This window comes from Lissotriton vulgaris, unplaced genomic scaffold, assembly GCF_964263255.1.
Source record: "Lissotriton vulgaris unplaced genomic scaffold, aLisVul1.2 SCAFFOLD_468, whole genome shotgun sequence".
NCBI classification, from domain to species: Eukaryota; Metazoa; Chordata; class Amphibia; order Caudata; family Salamandridae; genus Lissotriton; species Lissotriton vulgaris.
Genome location: NW_028241185.1, coordinates 62,199 through 83,252, shown reverse-complemented (window position 1 = coordinate 83,252; position 21,054 = coordinate 62,199). Strand labels below are relative to the sequence as shown.

The 21,054-nt window shown below is 42.8% G+C and overlaps 1 protein-coding gene across 2 annotated transcripts in view; it reads left to right on the top strand.

The window, feature by feature from the left end:
* Nucleotides 1-21,054, top strand: part of LOC147672090 (coronin-1C-like) — a 501,805-nt gene that overhangs the window by 436,814 nt on the left and 43,937 nt on the right. For both annotated transcript variants that reach the window (XM_086948042.1, XM_086948043.1), the window contains exons 6-7: nt 11,433-11,552; nt 12,705-12,809. In XM_086948042.1, the coding sequence (XP_086804168.1) occupies nt 11,433-11,552; nt 12,705-12,809 (225 nt within the window). The remainder of the gene's footprint in view (nt 1-11,432; nt 11,553-12,704; nt 12,810-21,054) is intronic.

The window sequence follows — 21,054 nt, the reverse complement described above, 5'->3', positions numbered from 1 at the left end:
GGTAGTGCTGCCTCTGGCTTTATCAAGGGTGGTGCTGCAGGTGAATGATTATATGTAAGCTACTATATTCTCTGAGTAATGGTTTGTTTTACATCTTCACAGTTGTGATCACATAATTGTTTTCATAGATCATGTCAGGAGATATTTATGAATCCGACCTGACCTGGTTAAAATAGGTAGGGCAATCTGGAGTGAAGTGGTCATTGTGCATCATGATGAAATATATCGGGATGAAGTTGGGGTGTATTTCATCAGAGGTTTGGGCAAGCTGGTGATGGGTCGGAGAGGTAGAAAAGGTAATGAAAGAAATATGCTTTTCAGGGCATTTTCGGAGGTGGATAGACAAGTGGGTTGAGAGTGGCAGATTGGGTCCCAGACTAGTAGAAGGTCTAGTTGGCTGCCATGTAACTGAAATGAGTGGTCAGCAAGGAACTGAGGGAAGAGTGTGTGGTGTCCCAGCATATGTGTGAGGCAGATCGCAGTGGTGACCTAGAACAGTATCATGATAGATCCCTGTAGTGTGTGCTTGACATGGGGGTTAGTCTGTCACAATGAGAGGTTCCAGTGATAGTGGAGTTGTCTAGAAGTATAGAGGGGGTGCTACCTATATATTCAAACAGAGGACGACTTATACCTCGCAGGATGAGCGCGGTGAGTAGGAGAAGATGCCATAATTGTTGTGAATGGCTGCATGTATGGCCAAAAAGTATTGCAGTTATGGTTGTAAAGTGTGTTTGGGAGTCAAATAGGTCTCTGGTAAAAGATTTTTCTACAGAGCGATCTAGCATTCCACAGACAGAGGGAAATGGTGCAAGTAGAGTTCACACTTTTGAGTAATGTTAAGTAGGTATTGAGTGATAATGTTCTAGCAAGTGGTGTTCTTGGGATGTCTGTAGGTTATTATGAGCGAGGTGATTGACAGTTTAGGGAGATTCTGCTGCGAAGGGAATGCTCTTTGGGAGGTGGCAAAGTGGAGTAGACCCGGAGGCCTGAGACCATGAGTAGAAGAGGCCGAAGAGTAGGAGTAGTGAGGAAGTCGGGGTAGTATATTTCTGAGCAATTGGTGGATTCACAGGCTGCAACCCCCAGGGGTACAGGTCTAATCCGTCAAATATAAGAAAGTCCAGGATGCGCTCCTATTAATAGGGCGCAGCCATTAATCAGTCAATGTAATAGAGTACAGGCCAGAAGCTTCAGTGTGCATGGCGCTAGTCACTATGTGGTGAATTTAATATTACCCGGACATAATTTCTATACATTAATAAAGAATAAAGATAGCTCATAGAATGAGAGGCAGAGTCCGTGGTATCCAAGTCAAAAAGGCTTTAATTCAGATGACTCGAGTCACTGGAGAATCGGGTTCCATCACCACTAAGGTTCAGGAAGGGATATCTAACGTTTTATTCACATAACACATTATATATAGTAAAGCCATACAATTGCAATGAATAGAGAAGGCGGAACACTCTAGGCGGAGCAAAAGAAAGAGAGAGATAAGAACACATGGGCGTGAATGAAGGCGTGTAAAGAGGCGTACACGTGGGTGTTCACTTGATGAGTCATAGGTGTGTCATAAGTGGGTGGATGCATAGAGGAGGTCTGCAGGGTCAGCAGAAACCTTTACCCTACATATGCGCGTAACTGGTCATGACGTGTAATTGACGTGTAACTGGGGAGAGCTGGGGGAAGTTGACTTTAGCACTAGTAGAGGAGTCTGGAGCCGGGGATGTCAGAACGACCTGCACCTTTGGCATATCTGATATCTTGTGTTTGGAGGATGTATTGTCTGAAGTAAAGGTCGCTCGAGCAAAAGCTGCTCATCACTAAATGCTAGTGTGTGCATATATTTCTTCGTGCATTACGTGGGGGCCATGGGCCTTCTATGGCAACGGGTTCAGTAAATCACTCGAATGGAGACAGAAAGGCTAGGCCCTATGTTCTGCAGGCGGAATATGTTTACCTCTTTCACTAGACTCGAATGTGTTTTCTCGGAGCTGAGCAGATAACTGTAGGCAAAATACCGTCTTGGCAGGCAGGCCAGGCTGGGCACCTCACAGCTGAGCAGGGAGTAAGGGAGAGGTCAGGGATGCATAACTAAACTGCAGTTTTCAGAGTCAGAAGAGGCTCGGAGCCTGAATTCAGGGCCTGGCTCGGCTGGGCCACAAAAACGTGTGCATCTCGACATTTAAAACGTGTACCATGTAAATGCATTGGCAACGTAGGCCTCAGTGCGGAATTAACGTCTCATTCATGGAAGGCCTAATAACTGGCATGTTAATGTTGAACGGAAATGCAGGAGCATTATTATTACAGGCACGGGATGGGAATTACATGATAATATGGACATACATGTGGCATAGGTACATGGATAGGGTGCGAGTGGGGGACACACTAGCTACATAAAATTTTCTGTTTCCTCAACTAAAATATAAAAGGGTACAGGCCAGAGGCGTCAGTGTGCAGGAGTGGGAAGCGCTAGTCACTAAAATATAAAAGGGTACAGGCCAGAGGCTTCAGTGTGCAGGAGTGGGAAGCGCTAGTCACTAAAATATAAAAGGGTACAGGCCAGAGGCTTCAGTGTGCAGGAGTGGGAAGCGCTAGTCACGAAAATATAAAATGGCACGCACTTGTCACTAAAATATAAACGGGTACAGGCCAGAGGCTTCAGTGTGCAGGAATGGGAAGCGCTAGTCACTAAAATATAAAATGGCACGCGCCAGTCACTGAAATATAAAAGGGTACAGGCCAGAGGCTTCAGCGTGCTGGAGTCGGAGGCGATAGCCACTAAAATATAAAATGGCACGCGCTACTCACTGAAATATATACGGGTACAGGCCAGAGGCTTCAGCGTGCTGGAGTGCAGGGCACTAGTCACTAAAATATAAAATGGCACACACTAGTCACTGAAATATATACGGTGGCCGGTTGTGAGGCAAGATGGCGTTGGCGTGGACAGTCGCTGACTGAGCGCTCTCCGCTCTCCTGGAGCCCTGCGTGAGGAACCGTGCTGTCGTGCGAAATGGGAGAAATAAACCTGCCAACCTGAATGTTAGGAAATAACTCGCAGGGAAAAGAAAAAAAAGGAAGAAAAACAATCCATTAAAAAGGATCGCGAAAGGGGCTGGGGAAAAAAGACTGTTGCCAGCTGACCTTTGGTCCTTGAGCTGAACAGATACCTTCAGACACCCGAAGATATCACTGACATTCTCGGATATCAAGGAAGAAAAGCTTCGCCGTAGGGGAAAAAATTGCAGAACCTAAAAAGACACTGATGCCTGCCCTTTACTCCTAACCCCTAACTCCGTTTCTTGCCTTGGAGCTATCAATCTCTGACTCGGCGATCAGCCTGCTGGAGCTGGAGGCGAGGCGAAAGGCAGAAGGTGAGGAGCGGGGGTGCATTGTGTGGCGACACTACTTGACCCTTAATGTTTTATCAAGGGAACATAAGCAGCTTAGGCTGAATAGTCGGGGGGGTAGTGTGTTCTGACACTTCTTCTTCTCCGAGAACCATATTCCGACGGCTCAGTAACAGCGAGACGCCATCAATCACATGTGCTAATCGTCTTCAAGGGCTCTAAAACTTAGCTTTAAAGAGGGCTGAGATTAACGAGCGCTGAAAAAGAAAAACAAGGAAAAATAAATAAAGAGAAAACCGAGGAGGGGTGTCCTGCTGAAGTTGTCGCTTCTGACCTGTCACATCCACCACTTATACAAAGGAGTGAAACAAACAAGATGCAGCAGCGAGTGATAGACATTAAATTGTCGCAGTGTTAATTGTGATACAAGGACCCCTTTGCTTTTGGCTTTGCTCTGCTGGTTCCATCAGGTTCCATCAGGGTGGCAAGGGAGGCTTTTGAATCTGACACCGTTCACCTGTTTAAAAGACTTTGCAGGGCATTTCCGAAGGGGAAAAGTCTAAAAAAAAAAAAAAAAATACAAAAAAAAGATTCCTACATCCTGCAATGCGCGAGGAGCTTTGGCGTCTGAAAAACCAAGAACTTTACTCTCGGCCCCTAGACACCCCTATACGACAGCAAGTGGCGGATGGAGAGATAAAAATATCTATACCGTGCTCTTTAAACACCGCAACCAAACTTAAGGGGGCCCTCAAGCGCCTACAATCTGACAGGCAACAGGTGCAAACAAAACGAAACTTTGAAAGTGATATCACCATACTCATTCCTCAGTGTCAATTGCACAACAACCGAAACGCACAAGGACGGTGCATCACACTGAGTCTTTTGAGAATATTAAAAGAAGTATCAAAACTGGCTAACTCAGGGCATGGATTAGTCACATTACAACCAGCACAACCAGCCCATACAATATCAATTGAGCGGGGGGAAAAAATCGAATCTAACAAGCACACTATAGGGAGAGAAGAAATAGGGAAAATGCAGGAAAAGGGTACAGAAAAGGTGGAGAGTATCCAATGTGATCAGATGGAATCACGTGATCATCTAGAGTGCCTGATCTATTCGATTCATTTATGTCCCGATCAAACACCCTGGATGTCATGAGCGTCCAATGTATTGAAGACTCTGAACCTGACGAGAAGATACATGAGGCACAAGAACCGGATAATGTTCAATTATTAAAGCCATTACAGCCACTGCAGCAAAGACGAGAGACTAGAGGAACTAAAGCAGGGGAAGTAAAAAATAAGGATCAAGGACAAGTTAAAGGAAAAGATAGAGAAAAGGAGAAGGACAGAGGAAACAAAAAGGGTCCAGAAAAAGAAAAAAATAAAGACAAAGACAAGGTCAAAGGTGTCATCCAGAGCTGCAGTGAGCAACAGGGAGACCACGAAAAATCTAAAAAGGAAAAGAAGAGTGATAAGTATGCAGTCAAAATTAATGACATAGAAACAGAGAAAAGGAAAGGAGAAGGAGAGAGAGAAAGACATTGTAGACACGGAAGAGCTGGAACTAATGGCAAAAAAAGCAAAACGGCTACAAACTATCAAGGATTTGAAAGCAAATGCAAAAGCAACTTTGCCGGGGCAATCAACTACTTCACAGCCTAGCATATTAAACATCTTTAGCCCAAAGCTGGGGTAAATAAAGGGCCAAGCCAAGAGCTAGTGGTCCAGGACCTAACGATAAAGAACGGGGCAACCCAAAAATCTGCTCAGGGGATGAATCCTCATGCAACATCGAATACCCCAATGGACAAATTGCCTTTACCAGAAACGGATTCACATTCAGACGAATCTGAAGCAGATATATATGAAACTGGCATATCAACTTCGAGTGAGGCTAGCAATGTAAATAAAGAACAAGACCAAGAAGTATCAACCCTTGGAAATATCAGGTTGTTCAGACACAAGGAACATAAGCAATCTTGGGCAAGGGAACACACCAAGGAAAAAACTAGAGAAAAGAAGAATAAGGAATAAAAGATTAAATGAAAGTACCTATGAAGAAACAACCGATCAAGGAAGTAACCCAGAATCCATCAATCCCCGAAAAAACTCAAAATCCAAAAATAAATTAAAGGGGGAAAAGATACTGGCTCAAGAAAGCGAGGAGGATCCAACTGGGGACATCTCTCAATTTGATGAAGAAATAGGAGAAGCAGCTGAGCCATCACTGAAAGATATATTAAGCTCAATAAAAAAACTCCATAAAGATGTTAAAATGGAAACCCAAAAGCATCATTCAGCCATCCAACAACTGCAAGGCGCTGTAAATAAAGTGGGAAGTACATGTATAGAGATCTCCGAAAGAATGATGTCGGTCGAATCACGAACCGACCATCTTGAGAACGAGGTTACCTACCTTCAGAGGAAGGAAAAAAAACAAGAAGGAATCATACAGGATCTATTGATAAAGGTCGAGGAACAAGAAAATAGATCAAGACGAAACAATCTGCGCTTCCTGGGGCTCGCAGAAGGCGTCGAGGAAAATGACCCCAGGGGGTATATAATTAGACTTCTGAACTCAGCCCTTCCTGAACTTCAAACCTGGGATTTAGAGAGAGAAGTTCAACGTGCCCATCGGTTCCCCCTCACTCAGTCTAAGAAACCACAGATTTAACCTAAATTTCCAAGTGCAATACTGGTGTTTTTTGGAAACTTTCTACTTCGTGATACTATCTACGACTTAGCGCGTCCCACAAGCAAGAGAGAATACAATGGCTCCACATTTTTTGTGAGACCAGATTTTGCCCACGCCACCGTTGAAAGGAGGTGGAGGCTGAGACAGCTATTTTCTCCTTTTGAGCAAATTGGCGCTAAAGTGTTTTTACAGAACCCTGCTCGACTAAAAGTAATTTTTAGGGGAGCAACTCGCAGTTTCATCAGCGAAATACAGGCTGAAAATTACCTTAAAGAGATCTCAGAGACTGCAAAAGACAATACCAGAAAATGATTAAGAACTACATTTTCTCTTAAGATGTGGATTGGATAATAAGTTTCAATTCTTTATATCAATATTAGGTGTAGAACTTTTGTTTGTCATAGACTTTCTCCCAATTTAATTATAATAATCACGTGGGGCTAAGGGGGGGGGGGGGGGAGTGCACTGAGGCGTACTGCTCAACGGACGCCCACACCTGGATCCGGCTGGACCCAGGATGCCTCAAAGGGGAGGGGGGGGGGGAGGGGAAAGGGGCACAGGACAGAATACAGGGAAAAGGACTGGGACATATCAAAACAAGGAAATTACACAAAAGGAACTCAAGTTACATGGAAGGGAAACAAGGGCTGTATTCACGTTTAAAGCATTAATCTTGGTTAGACTAAACAGCTGGATCTGGCAAAAACTAGACAAAAACTTAAAGGCAACAATAATGGTACTAGTAGCAAGGGTGGTAATGAGGGTAGAAAAGAAATGTTATCTCTTCAGTCTAAAAGGCTCAGGAATAATAAAGAGTAAGGATGAGCTCAAAAGTTAAGGTGTTAACAATGAATGTATGTGGGCTGAACGATAGGCTGAAAAGACATAAGGTAGCTTTATTAATCAAAAACACCCAGGCAGAATTTATATGTTTACAAGAGACACACATAGAAGGTAACAAGTCTTTCTTGTTGGAACAATTGGGGCTGCACGTGCTGGCATATTCAAAACATGGGGCAAAGGTCAAGGGAGTGGCCATTTTAACTAAATTACCTAATGTTAACACTAGGAAGAAATTAGAAGATCCGTGGGGCAGGTGGGCCCTGATTGAGTGTCTGATCGGAGAAGTCTGGATTACTTTGGGGTCCGTCTATGGGTCAACGGAGGATGACCCTGAAGTATTCGAGTTCCTAGATATAGAACTGGCTACCTGGGCACCAAGAATGATCCTAGCAGGAGATTTCAACATTGACGGGGCGTCAGGTTTGGGACTGAATAATAGGGGCCTATACCAAGGAAGGAAAAAGCGGGTGTGCAGAGCAATCCGAAGTATGGCTAGTAACAATGCCTTTATGGATGTCTGGGAAGAGCTTAAAGTGGGCGAGGATGGCTTTACTTATTACTCGGCCCCCCATAGGAAGTGCGTCCGTCTGGATTACTTCTTCAACTCCGGATTACCTTCAAACACCCTCACGATAGCGAGGCTACCCCGTATTCTGTCTGATCATAACTCCCTATTATTGACAATAACGGGTAGCGGGCTTAAAAGACAGGCTAAATCATGGACATTTGAAAGGGAACTCCTGACGGATATAGACTATATTACACACATGCACGCTTGGATAAAGGGCTTCTGGGATATCAACAGAGGGAGTACTAATCCAGGAAATGATTGGGATACCTTTAAAGCAGGGGTGCGAGGTGAAACACTGAGTTTCAGCCTAGCCAAACAGAAAAAGGAGAAAGCCAAGGTAGATCAAGTAAACAGCGATCTGTTGAAAGCAGAGCAGAGACTGGAACAGGCTATTACTGAGGGGTGGGAGCTGGAACAATATTTAATGGAGGCCATGATGGCTAAAGCGGAAGCAGAAGAGAGTATAGCAATAAAATCAGCTAAGATTTACAATGCTAAGAGAGAGCAATGCTATGAATACAGCGAAAGGGTAGGGCGAACACTTGCAACACGCACGAGACAGAGGATGACAAAAGGTGAAATTAAAGAGATAAGAGACAGCTGGGGCAATATGGTTTCAGATAGGGAAGGCATCCTCGAGGTCTTTAAGGAGTTCTATAGCAAGCTTTATGAAGAGGAGCAGGACAGGGATCCTGCCGATATTCAGAGGTACCTGCAAGACCTACCAAATAAAACCCTTCAGGAGATAGATCGGGACTCTCTTGAGATCTGCTTAGAGGCAGAAGAGATTAAGGAGGCTATGCTCAGCCTACCCTCCGGTAAGGCTGCTGGACAGGATTTGATACCTGGGGAATTTTACAAAGTGTTTTCTGCATCAATTATCTCAGAGCTAGTCAGGACACTTAGGGAGGCACAGGCGGGGCATTCTATACCAGCCAGCTGGGCAGGGGCAGATATTGTTGTAATCCTTAAAAAAGGGAAATCCCCCCCCTGCAGAGCCCGGATCATACCGCCCGATTACACTGATTAATGCTGACCTAAAAATCTTCTCTAAAACATTAGCGAACAGACTTGCTAGGGTAATAGAGCAACTAGTAAGTATTAATCAGCATGGCTTTATTCCACACAGAGGAACTACACTCCATGTTCGAAAAATTATCACGCTATTTGATGTAAAAGGGGCGGAGGAGAAACCTATGACAGCTATGTCACTAGATGCCGAAAAGGCCTTCGATCGTGTGGCGTGGGAATTCATGTGGGCAGTGTTAAGGAAAGAGAGAATCGGAGAAGGATTCATAAAATCGATACAATCATTGTATGTAGGACCAACGGTGTGTTTAAAGGTGAATGCAAGCCGCACTACCCCATTTAGAATTACACGGGGCACACGACAGGGGTGCCCGTGCTCACCCCTGCTCTTTGCACTTTACATAGACCCATTAATTAAGAAATTGGAGCTAAATGATGGAATTAGGCTGCTAGACACTAAGATGGGGCTGATTAAGGTACTAGCATACGCAGATGATATTGCGATTATCACACCCTCACCATCAGAGGCTATCAGTAAAATAGAACAGGAGGCGGAGCAATTTGGGCGGGTCGCGGGGTACGCACTAAATAAAACTAAGACACAAATCATAAAGAACATTTATGCAACATGCAGGGATTCACGGGTGGTGGCTGAGGGGGTCTATCTAGGAATAACAATCACGGCTGACCTGGGCAATCTAGTGGACTTAAACACTTCTCCTATCATCGCGAAAGCGAAGAAGGATTTGGATAGGGTACATAATCTGCACATGTCTATAGTTGGCAGGGTAAATTATATTAAAATGAATCTCCTCCCGAAATTTCTATATATATTTAGAACTATACATCTATTTTTTAGCCCACTTTTGTTTGGTAGAATAGAGCTCATAATAAACCGGTTTATTAGGTCACAAGGCAAAACAAGAAGGGCACTAAAATATATGGCATTACCAAGAGAGAGGGGGGGTGGGCACTACCCGATCTGAGACTCTATTACTGGGCAGCAGTGTTGCAGCAAATAACGGGCCTTATTGGCGGGGCCGAGATGGAAATAGAATTCTATACCGGCTCGTTAGAGATCTTCGGTTTGATTTTAGGCGAGGAGGCACAGAATGTGTTCCTGAGATATACGGAACCGAGTTACTTCAAGAGAACCAGATTCAAGACCCTGGAGGCAGCCTATAAGGTGTGGAAGGCGTTTAAAAAGAGCTTTGGACTGGGTAGATACCATTAATACACTAGGTTAGGGAATGAACCCACATTACCCCCAGAGATCTTTGCTGATACTGTTTTCAAGGAATGGGGACGGTTAGGAGTGAAAAGAATGGGGGATTTGATAGGCCTGCTAGGAGTGCGCCAATTCTCAGAGATACAGAGAAAATTTGGGGTCAGTACAAGGACGTTTTTTAAGTATTTGCAGACAAGAAGCTTATTGGCTGGAAAGAGAGGAGGACCTCTAGGATTTGGAGACAATACAATATTACAAATAATAGAAGGGGGACACAGCAGCACAATAAAAAGGTTCTATGCCGAACTTATAGCACACAGGGGAGATGACTTGGGTAAATTTGAAGCAAAATGGATGGATGCGCTAGGGATTCGGGAGGGGATCTTTGAGAAGTCATTGCGGATGGGACAGGAGGTTCTCCGCTCTTCTTCATTACAAACCCAGCACTATAAGACCTTGTACAAGCTATACTACACCCCAGCCAGAATTGCACAGTGGGGGGGCGCACAAGGCATAACATGCCCAAGATGCGACAGCCAGGAGGCAGACATAGCTCACATGTTTGGCGAATGCCCCAACCTAGTTCCTCTGATAAAAGAAATCGAAGGGTTTTTAGATAGATCACTGAATTGTAAGTTAACAATGACACCCAAAGTAATATTAATGGGATTGGACGGGACTGGAGAGCAACCACAGTTGGAGAACTTTCTGTTCGTAGCTATGGCAGTATTTCGTCTATGCATAGCTTCAGCATGGCGAGACAAGCTCCCCCCCACTATGCAGCAATGGTTGGCCAGGCTTTTGTATACATACAACATGGAAAAAGCGCTATACGCCAGAAAAGGGAAGAATGCCAGATCCCTAGGTCTGCAGATCTGGAAACCAATAACAGATTGGAAGAATAGGGTGGCAGGAAACATAGAACTTCCATAGGGCCTCAGGGCGGGTGTATAATGCAATCAGGAATATTATTCTAGCTGTATACATGGGGTTATGTTTGGTTGCTCGCCCTTCAAGGGGTTTCTACCAGTTGTTTTTAATAATGCTCTAGCTTACCCAGTATAATTTGCCAGTCTGAATGATTGTAAATTGTAACTTGAGATATAGTAATGTCATGGAAAAAAACGAACTTGATTGTATTCTTTTGCTATTTTTCATGTCCTGTGCAGGGGGGAGGAGTTAGTGGGAAAAAAAGTTGTAATTTTTTTTTTTTAATAAAAACATTTTTAAAAAAATGAAATATATACGGGTACAGGCCAGAGGCTTCAGTGTGCAGGAGTGGGAGGTGCTAGTCACTGAAATATAAAATGGCACGCGCTAGTCACTGAAATATAAAATGGCATGCGCTAGTCACTGAAATATATACGGGTACAGGCCAGAGGCTTCAGCGTGCTGGAGTGGAGGGAGCAAGTCACTAAAATATCAGGACTACAGATTGCATGAAATAACCAAAGGATGTAGAGGTCTTTCCTTGTAATAGGCAAACTAAAAATGCATCTGTTAGGTAGGTTTTTTTGCAAGTGTGAACAAGACGTGCCTATGTACTTGGTTAGGGAAAGGGTATTTTTAGATGAACAAAAAACAGGAAATTGTCTGGTTTATTAAATCTGATTATTTTGTGTTTTTAAACTTTTCTTTCTTTTTTTTAATGAGTTGTCTGAGCAGCACTTTTCTTACACTGCAATGGTGCTTTCCGTTTCAGGAGAAAGATAAGGCCCACGAAGGAGCACGCCCCATGAGAGCCATCTTCCTTTCGGACGGGAACCTCTTCACCACCGGTTTCAGCCGCATGAGCGAGCGGCAGCTGGCACTTTGGAACCCGGTACTTCAGAGTCTGTTTTGAGGGCCTGCTGACCACTGAATGCCTTGTTTCCTTCCTCTCAGTTTACTGTTATGGTTGAGGCTGTGCCCTGGGAGGCCAGATATCGTTACCACATTCTAGAAGGACAGAGGGCCTGTCTCTTAGATACTTTCTTTGCAAACGTTGTTCATTTATTATCCTCCTAATCTTGTAAATTGTAATAAATTATCATTTGCATGCTGTCTGCTCAAGTATGAATTCTCTAGAGTTCTTGTGTTTATACAGTTGACCACTTCGCTCAAAATCTATGCGGGTGATCTCTTGTCCTGAACTTTTCACCTACAAATCATTGTTTTACGTTAACGAGTTCAATGGAAGAACAGCAAGACTACAATACCCAGAATGCATTAGATGATCATAACAGCATTCAGTAAACAGGTCCGTAGCTATTTTGCGGTGACCTTAATATTAAAAAATCTAAACAAGCATTGGAAAAGGCATTAGGTTTTGCCTATGTGATTAATAATAAGCTATTTGTGCTGGTGAAACCCAAAAACAAAGATATATCAGATTTGACTATCAGTACTGGGTTCTGTACCCAGCAACCTGAAGAGAAAATGTGTGCAGAGCAATTTTTATATTCATTTAAAAAAAATAACCTGCAGATAGTAGTGTTGTCCAGTTCTTCCAGTATGGGGAGAGAGTGACAGATGTTGTTCACACAGCCTTGTGCAGGCACACTAATATAACTGCCCAAAATAAAATCGAGTTCAAGAATTTGAGCCTACAAAAAATGTAGAGTGAGATCAAATTAATACTGCTCAGTGGCGTCACAATGAAAAGATCAGGAATGTAACACAATTGTTTCAATGTGTGCACCCACTGACCGTAAACAAAAATAAAGTTCCACAGAACAGAGGATGGACACAGTAATTCCGTTTTCGGAAATGAAAAGAGACGCCTTTTAAGATATATTAAATTCAAGAGATTTCACAAGCATAGCGCAAGTGATGTGCAGGCGAAACATAAAAAAATACTTTAAAGGTTTTATGTGTAACACTGGTATAAAATGCCCGAAATCTTTGATGACTGTACCCTCTCCTTGTTTGTTTAGTTGAATATTTAAAATAATATACACACAGTTTTTAAAAGCTTGTTTTCTGTTATCTGCAGAAAAATATGAATGAGCCGATTGCACTTCATGAAATGGACACTAGCAACGGGGTCCTGCTGCCATTTTACGACCCAGACACTAATATCATGTATTTGTGTGGAAAGGTAATGTATCACTTGTAAGTTGATTTAGACAGTTTGTTAACACCAATGTTTTAATGAACCAGTGGGTGTCCAGCTATGGCAAGCAATTTTTGACAAAATGTTTGTTTTGTTGCAATTTTAGTGTTATTTTCGAAAACAGATTTGCACCCAAAACGTAGAACCAGAAAGTCAAAAGTTTATTTTCTGAACACAAAATCCTGCGCACTCAGACAGAATCTCAACAGCAATGTGACAGTAAATAGGATTGCAACAAAGAGAGATTTTATCCAACGTCGTTTTCATGGAGGTTCATGTATCTCTCCTTTTTATTAGGTCATCAAATCAGCTATAATATACAGCCAGCCAACACGTGTTTCGTTGTAGGACTGTACATACACAGTGACTACAACTCTTCAGGGCTGGAAAACACAAAAGGAATGACCTAAGTCGCAAGCCAGCGAATACACGTCTAAAAGTACTATGTCATACAGTCTATACACAAACGTGACATCTTAGTCGACAATCACCTCCGTATGTGGAACCCCTCGAAACTAAATATACAGTTATATTCAAAAGGTCTGTTAGTGAGTCTGAAAAAAGACCCAAAAGTTAATATCCACATCCTTGAAAGTTGGTATTGTTGTATATAGCAGTATAGAGTAAAAACATCACCCGTGTCGCATCTAAATAAAGAAACAAAGTGTGTGTATGAGCCAAACCATCATTAAGTCAAAACAGTTAAAACAGTGTCACGAAACGACAAAGAAGCCACAATGCACGTGATAAGAAGCCAAAATGTATAATATCTCAATGGCTGAATCCTCAGTACTTAGGCTAATCCGATATGAAAAATAAAAGGAAAGAGAAAAAGGAAAGAAACGCCAAGAGAAAGGGATTAATACCCCATATTCAATAAGTAGATCCCCCCTCTAAGTCTCAGTAATAGAATAACATCAGAGATGTAACTTACCCCAGTTCCGTCATGTAAAATATAGGTGTCATGTTTTCAGTTAGAATGTACAAGAGATGTGTACATCAACACAAACTCTCCAAGTAAAATTGAAACCATAATATCGCATGATGCTTGTGAGCTACTATCAGTATAAGCCAGATATGAGCTGGGCCTGGCGGTAGCTTCTACCTCGACGGAGTCTGGGAAGGGTTTGGCAGTTTGCCACTTGCCATCAATGCCTCAGTAAATCCAGATCTAGTCTCCCGCCAGGCTGGTGTACAAGGTTATGGTGGTGGAGTGTGCGCTCCAGTCTTGGGCGCACGAATAGGTGGTTGGCTATATAGTTTCTGGTCATGAGGTACAGGCAAATGAGGACAAAAAAACAAAAAAAGTATAAGCCAGATCCGTCAGAAGTACAAAGTGACTTTCTAGCCCATTGACAAATTCGATTGTAACAATAAGGTGTGTAACTTGATACTCATCCAAAAGGGGCAATGTCTCTAGTCACGACTATCGTATTTGATAAATAGGTGACTCTCCCCGGCATTCACAATATTCTAAAAAGTATATAAACCGTCCCCCTAATTACAACCTCTTGTGATATAGGGAAATTCAACATATCTTACCCGCTATGCATGAAAAAACCAATCCAATGCGCCAGTATTAATCCACATAGTCTCAAAGTTAAATTAGGTATGGTAGTATCCAAATAGTGAAATTCCAAAATAAGTCCGTAACCCATGGGTACGTGTGGCACGAAATCCTGAAAAGCGAGTGATTACAAATAATTAGTCCATGTAACACCCTGAGGAAAACGTACATATTAATCCTCCAATTCGCCTCAAATAAAGTTAAAATATCATGCTGTAAGGGCGTGAGACTTTACCTGTGGCACAATCGCCCTCGCTCTTCTGGCGCCTGAAACCCGGAAGTGAAACAGGTCCAAACTAGGAAGTAGTCTATAAGTAGAAATGCCAGGGAAAAAAAGACTAGAGCGCTGCCCTGATCCCGCGTTAGTCCAATGTACAAAAATCGATATGTATCAAATAAAGTCTGCAGATAAAAAGCATCAACGTGCACATCCATCCGGCCACAATTGATATTATAAAACACAGAGTTTATCCATTCCTACTGTCTGAAAGGTCATTATATGAAGTAAGTGAAGGTCCAAGTCATACAAGAGACCATAAAAATTCATGACACCAAGCCAACATTAAGGCCAAAAACGGACAAAGTAAAAAACAGAGAGCAAAGTGGTCCATAAATATAGTTATGTCAGAGGACAGAAAAGATTCAAAGAATGGAATAAGTAAAATACAAAACCAAAGGTTTGCTAAATCATATTAACAAGCACATTCATGTCCTGTGAAGAAATTCACCAAAATTGTGCAATACGTGAGAGTTCACAACATCTACTCCCCGTGGTGCATCAAATTTAGTCCATAATCTACGCTGCCTCCCTAGTCCTCTAAGCTAGATTGGTCCTCAAGGTTATTAAAGTGCAAGGAAAATATCTAATGGACCATAAGAGTAATCATCGTTGTCTGTAATTTCAACCAGTAACGGTAAGTTCTTGGTCAAGCCCCTAATCGCCTAAGAAAAATTGCATCTCTGGATCGCAGTTGAGTCCCCGCCCCACTGTGTGTAACCTCATGATCCAGAATGCTTCCGCGCGCCTCAGGCGTAATTCCCTATTACCTCCTCTGATATTTATGGGGATATGATCTATTCCAAAGAAAACAAACTCCTTTTTGGGTCCTTGTGCCTGGCATATGCTAGCGTGAATCGCTACAGGATATCTGGCGTCTTGCTGTAATAAGGCTCTGACATGCTCTCCGATTCTATCCTTCAGGCTCCTGATGGTACTGCCTACGTACTGTAGCCCACATTTACATTCAATAATGTAAACCACGAATTTAGTCAAACAGTTGATATTCGTCTGAATATCATAGGTTTTATTGTCACATCCCTTGAAATTTTTTGTCTTATGTTTCGCCCACCGGCATACCCCGCAAAATCCACATTTGTAAAAACCCATGTGAGGGGTTCCACATACGGAGGTGATTGTTGACTAAGATGTCACTTTTGGGTATAGACTGTATGACATAGTACTTTTAGACGTGTATTCGCTGGCTTGCGACTTAGGTAATTCCTTTTGTATTTTCCAGCCCTGAAGAGTTGTAGTCACTGTGTATGTACAGTCCTACAACGAAACATGTGTCGGCTGGCTGTATATTATTGCTGATTTGATGACCTAATAAAAAGGAGAGATACATGAACCTCCATGAAAACGACGTTGGATAAAATTTCTCTTAGTTGCAATCCTATTTACTGTCACATTGCTGTTGAGATTCTGTCTGAGTGCGCAGGATTTTGTGTTCATGTTTATAAGGGTGATTTTGTCACGCTTAAATTGAGGGGTTCTTAAGGGTCTCCCCTCCCTGCTTGCACCATTACTGCTGACAAATACTTATTACGTTAATTTTGCTTGAGCGCCTATAGATCCCGAAAATTCAAAACCCTTTTCTCTGGTATCACAAAAGTTTAATTTCTGTTCAGAAGGCAGAATCTACCATGCTAGTCTGATCTCAATATATTCTTCACAAACCAGAGAAACCCAAATGTTCAGGTGAACCAGGGAAATATAGATACATTTAGTAGCAATGGTTCACAGAGAATTAATTTACAAGATAATCGATAAAGACAGCAAAATTACTTAGTTAAAATGATTTAGAGAGTTCATAAATGCATTTGAACAGCATGTTCCAGTCATAAAAGCAGTTTTATTCACATCATAAACCACATCTTCAACTGGGTGCTTAGAAGGTATTGGTGCGTGTGAGAAAACTACAACCAAACTTGGGAATAATCAGTGTAGAGAAATACAAAGTGTTGGAAAGTGGATTATTAGTAGGGGAAAATGTATATCTGCCACTGGCAATACTACCACTGACACGATATAGGGCTCAGAATAGGTCTTAGAAAATTATTCCATGCCCAACCCTCGGTACCTTGGCTGCGAGCAGGCAGGCTTAACTTAAAAGACAGGTATGTAAAGCATTTAAAAAACCCAATTCAGTAAATAATTAGGAAACAACACAAAATAAAAATCCAACACCAATTATAAAAATAGGAAATATTTTTATCTTTTAAATGACACCAAAGCGAAAAGATGACACTGTAGGAAACCAGAGATATTAATTTTTAAAGATTAGTCACTTTATAGTGCTTAGAAACCAACAGTGTCCCTTTTGGTCATTTTGTTGCCTCTGACAGGAACACATTCACATTTAGCAATTTTTCTGGATGATCTCTCACCAGACTTGTGCAGCCCCTCCAGCAGGCTAGGCTAGGTCCTATTAGAACTCCTTCCTGAAGTTCTTCTTGCGGGTCCGAGTGTGTCCAACACACAATCCAAGGTTCTGGAACCTCCAAGAGAGTCCTTGAAAGTGTGAGACTTCAATTCCCACAATCCACTCGGACAAACCCTTACCTATCCACTGGTAGTTCTCCGGGTTGGGTTTTCTTTGTGGTGATGATCCAGGTGCGCTCTGTTAACCTGTAGCTTGCAGGGAGTCCACTCTTTAGTCCTTTTGAAGGAGGTTTGATCCACAGGTCTATAGTTTCAGATGGTGCAAAAGGCGCAGGCTTCAGAGTGCAGGCCTAGTGAATGCACATCAAACTCTTCGGCATAGACCCTTCAGATTCTCTTAAGTTTCAAGCAGCAGATCTGAAGGGCTCTGCCAATCTTGGATACTTATTTCAACTTCTCTGGGTCAAGCAGGAGGTCACTCCTGCCCAATGGGCTGCAGGGTACTTCCCAAAGGTCTGACCACTTCCTGCAGAGTGTGTCACTATTTTGTCCCAGAGTGCACCAATTCTTCCACATTCATATTGGTTGATTTTCCAGCAGGGAGAGAAGAGCTGGCTAAACACACCCGAGGATGGCTAATCTCCATAGTCTCTTTCCCTTGCATCTGCTCATCCCTTCCGTACTCCCAGCATCTGCCTGGGGTTCACAAGAGTAAAGTTGTAAATGATGGTCCCCCCTTCCTTTGAAGTCCATTGTTTACAACTTCTACCCCTGCTCTTTGGTATTCTTGTGCAACAGGACACTGCCCTCCCAGCAGAGCTGGCCAACCCCAGGGGCTCTCTATCACCTCTTCAAAAAAGCCTTGGTAATCCACTTAACTCTGACCAATCAGGACAGACCACTGGAAGCTTGAATCTGGACATACAAACAAAAAAGTCTTAACTTCTTGTATGTACCTTTTAGGAGAAATTCAACAATATCGTATTGTTGGATTTATTAATACCATTCTGGGAAGTCTTTGAATGGTACTGTTAGCCTTCTCCTATCAAGAGTTGTTAGTTAATAACTTTCTGCCATATTAACCTATGTGGCAGGGAATTTGCAATGGTAAAAATGGATTGGGCCATTTTTCCAGAACCAGGGCCTATAAAAACATATTTTATAAGTACTCTGCCTATATCTACAGGAGCCCACCCCTGGTATACCTAGGGGAGACTTTAGGGATTCTGAATATGCAGAAATATTGCAGATCCTCCCTTCACAGTGCTCCTACCACCAACGTCGATTTTGGGCAGCACTTTCTCACAATGTGGGGAGTAAAATGTGCAATTGTGCTTAACCCAGGGCATAAAAAACTCATTTTATAAGGGTCATCCTTATACCTGAACCCCCCCCCCCCTCGGGACACCTAGGGGAGACCCTGGGGTACCTAATATGCTCATATAATATAGGTTATCAATCTGTAAGTGCCCCAAACACCAAAGTCCGGTTTGGGCACAATTTACTTTTTAAAGGCAGTCCTGCAGCACAGGGCTACTTTTAAACTGACCTCAGGCTCAGCAGTGCACGCATGCAAGTGTAGAAAAGGGCTGCTGGCCTCTAAACTACCATGCTCTATTATATACTAGGGACTGAGAGGTAGTTTCAATCTCCCTGCCCTATTATGTACTAGGGCCCAATGGGGTAGGTTGTGCCAATCACAGGGGTACCCCAACCCATAGTGTACCCTAGTGTATGTAGGTGTGTTCACTGTATTCAAAGTGTTTTTCAGCATCCCTGGGCCTGGATAGGCAGAGCCCAGGGTCAGTCAGTCAGTAACCACCAGTCAGCAAAAAGGTGGGTGGTGCCCAGGGCACAGGATAACTTTGCAACACAAAGGTACACTGGAATACAAACAGTTGCATATCTGTTAATCCGCTAAAACAGGCCCATAGTTACATGTGTACATATGATTTATGGATTGAAGCAGTTTGTTCGTAATAAGTGTCAACGACGTTCCAACCCTCAGTTAGATACGAGGGTCTCTTCGGGATTTGGAGTTGCCTGGGGGACTGTTGGACAGAGAAAAATGAAACCCTTAGGCAAGCTGTGCCCTAAAGCATGCAGACTGTGATAAATTAACCACCACTGGGTAGAATTAAAAGTGTTTCTCATGCCCATGGTACCCATGAGAATTTGAGCAGGAAGGCTCAACTAACTCTATGGGGATCAGGATTCAAGTCCACCCCACTATCCTTATGATAACAGAAGGAGACACACGGTAACAATGAACCATGAGTGACTGCATTGTTACTGCGCCCCCTTCTCTTATTGTTGAGAAGGAACATTGTGCAGGACACATTATTACTGCGGGAGGTTTATTCCAAAGCACAGCATTATTGTGTGTCCCTATAAGGAGCATTATTTATTATAGTTATATATTATGATTGGAGTGATTTTTCTAGCAGTGCAACTTATGATGTTTATTTCACCAGAATGCATTAATTTTGAAGGACATTGAGTGATGTATTCCCAACTTAGCCTTTATTATCAAGCATTTGCAATGCAATAGTTTTCGCATTTACGAGGGTTTGAGCTATTGGCATTGTAAATGACAATGCCAATGGGTCAAATCCTCGCAAATGCGAGACCTATTGCATTGCAAATGCAATTTTTGGAAAAGCATATCATGCCCTACTTTCTCATTATGGCGGCCACATCCCTTTCTTTAGACCTGGCAAGAAAGGGACGCAGGCGCTATTGAAGTGAAAGTGAGGTATCGGGTGCTTTTACAAAAATAAAAAAACATGTTTGTCAAGTTGACAAAAATGCTTTTTATTGGGAAAGTGCCCCATGCTGCGGTTTCACTTTAATAGCGGCCATGCACCTTTCTTTAGACGTGGCTCGTGTAAAGAAAGGGGCGTGGCCAACATTAAAGTGAAAGCACTTCAAGTTTTTGTAAACATAGAAAATATTGGCAATATACATGTTTACTGCGAATTGGTGAGAAAAGATGCCCCTGCCGCAGATGTGAGTGTAGTGCGGCTGCTCCCAGGTTCAGAACCTTGAATTAATTCATCTGCTGCTCTGCACCGCACCGAACAAAGCAGCGAGGAGATTTGCACATCAATGACAATCACCCTCCGCGCACGCACGCAGCCCCTCTTCTGTGCCGAAGCCAGGCTGCACGGATGGCAGAGTCCAGGAGCTGATGGGGTGTAACGAGGGGCTTACAGAGCCATACACCGCTGCCAAACCAGGCTGGGCTTCTGCGCGAATAATACAAAAAGAAAGAGAAAAAGAAAGGCATGTGGCTGCGTTCCACTGTAAAATTGAAAGCGCGCATAGCTCGCTGCAAATAAAAAAAATTTAAAACGTCCGCCATTGCTTAAGCTGGGGTCCCACCAGTTCTCTTTAGATTAATTAGGCAAAGAGTTCTTCCGAAGGGCTAATGCAAGCAATACTATAAGGACAGCCTTAAAAGGTCCAGCCCTGATGGAGGTTACAATAGAAGACCGTAAGGTATTAAGGAGGCACTCATAAGCCTATTAACAAATCAAAAGCCAACATTTAGGAAAGACGGTCACTGCAGCCAATTGAAAAGATGGGCGGAGAGTGGGCAGAGCTTCAAGTCCCTACCTAAATACAGCATGCCTCGTAGAGCAGCGCATGCGCTGCCCAGGCTTGACCTAAAATCTCTCCACTGAGGTTCTGTGGCCCATTAACTTTGTTGATAAAATCTGGACTTTTCAAAACCTCTTCATTTTAGTGAGCTGACAGCACCACCATTGTGAATATTGTTCCTCCATCAGTGGCAGGAGCAGAAGACTTGCTGAATCTTTGAAGGATGACTCTAAGGCACAACTCCTGTATTTGGCAGGTTACGAAAAAAAGATTTTTTTTGTGCAGGGAAAAGATTTTACGATAGATGTAGGACACTTTGCAAGTTAAATGGATGTTTCATAATTAGGATTATCAAACCAAAATATTCACCCGCCTGGGGAACTCTACATTTTAAAAAA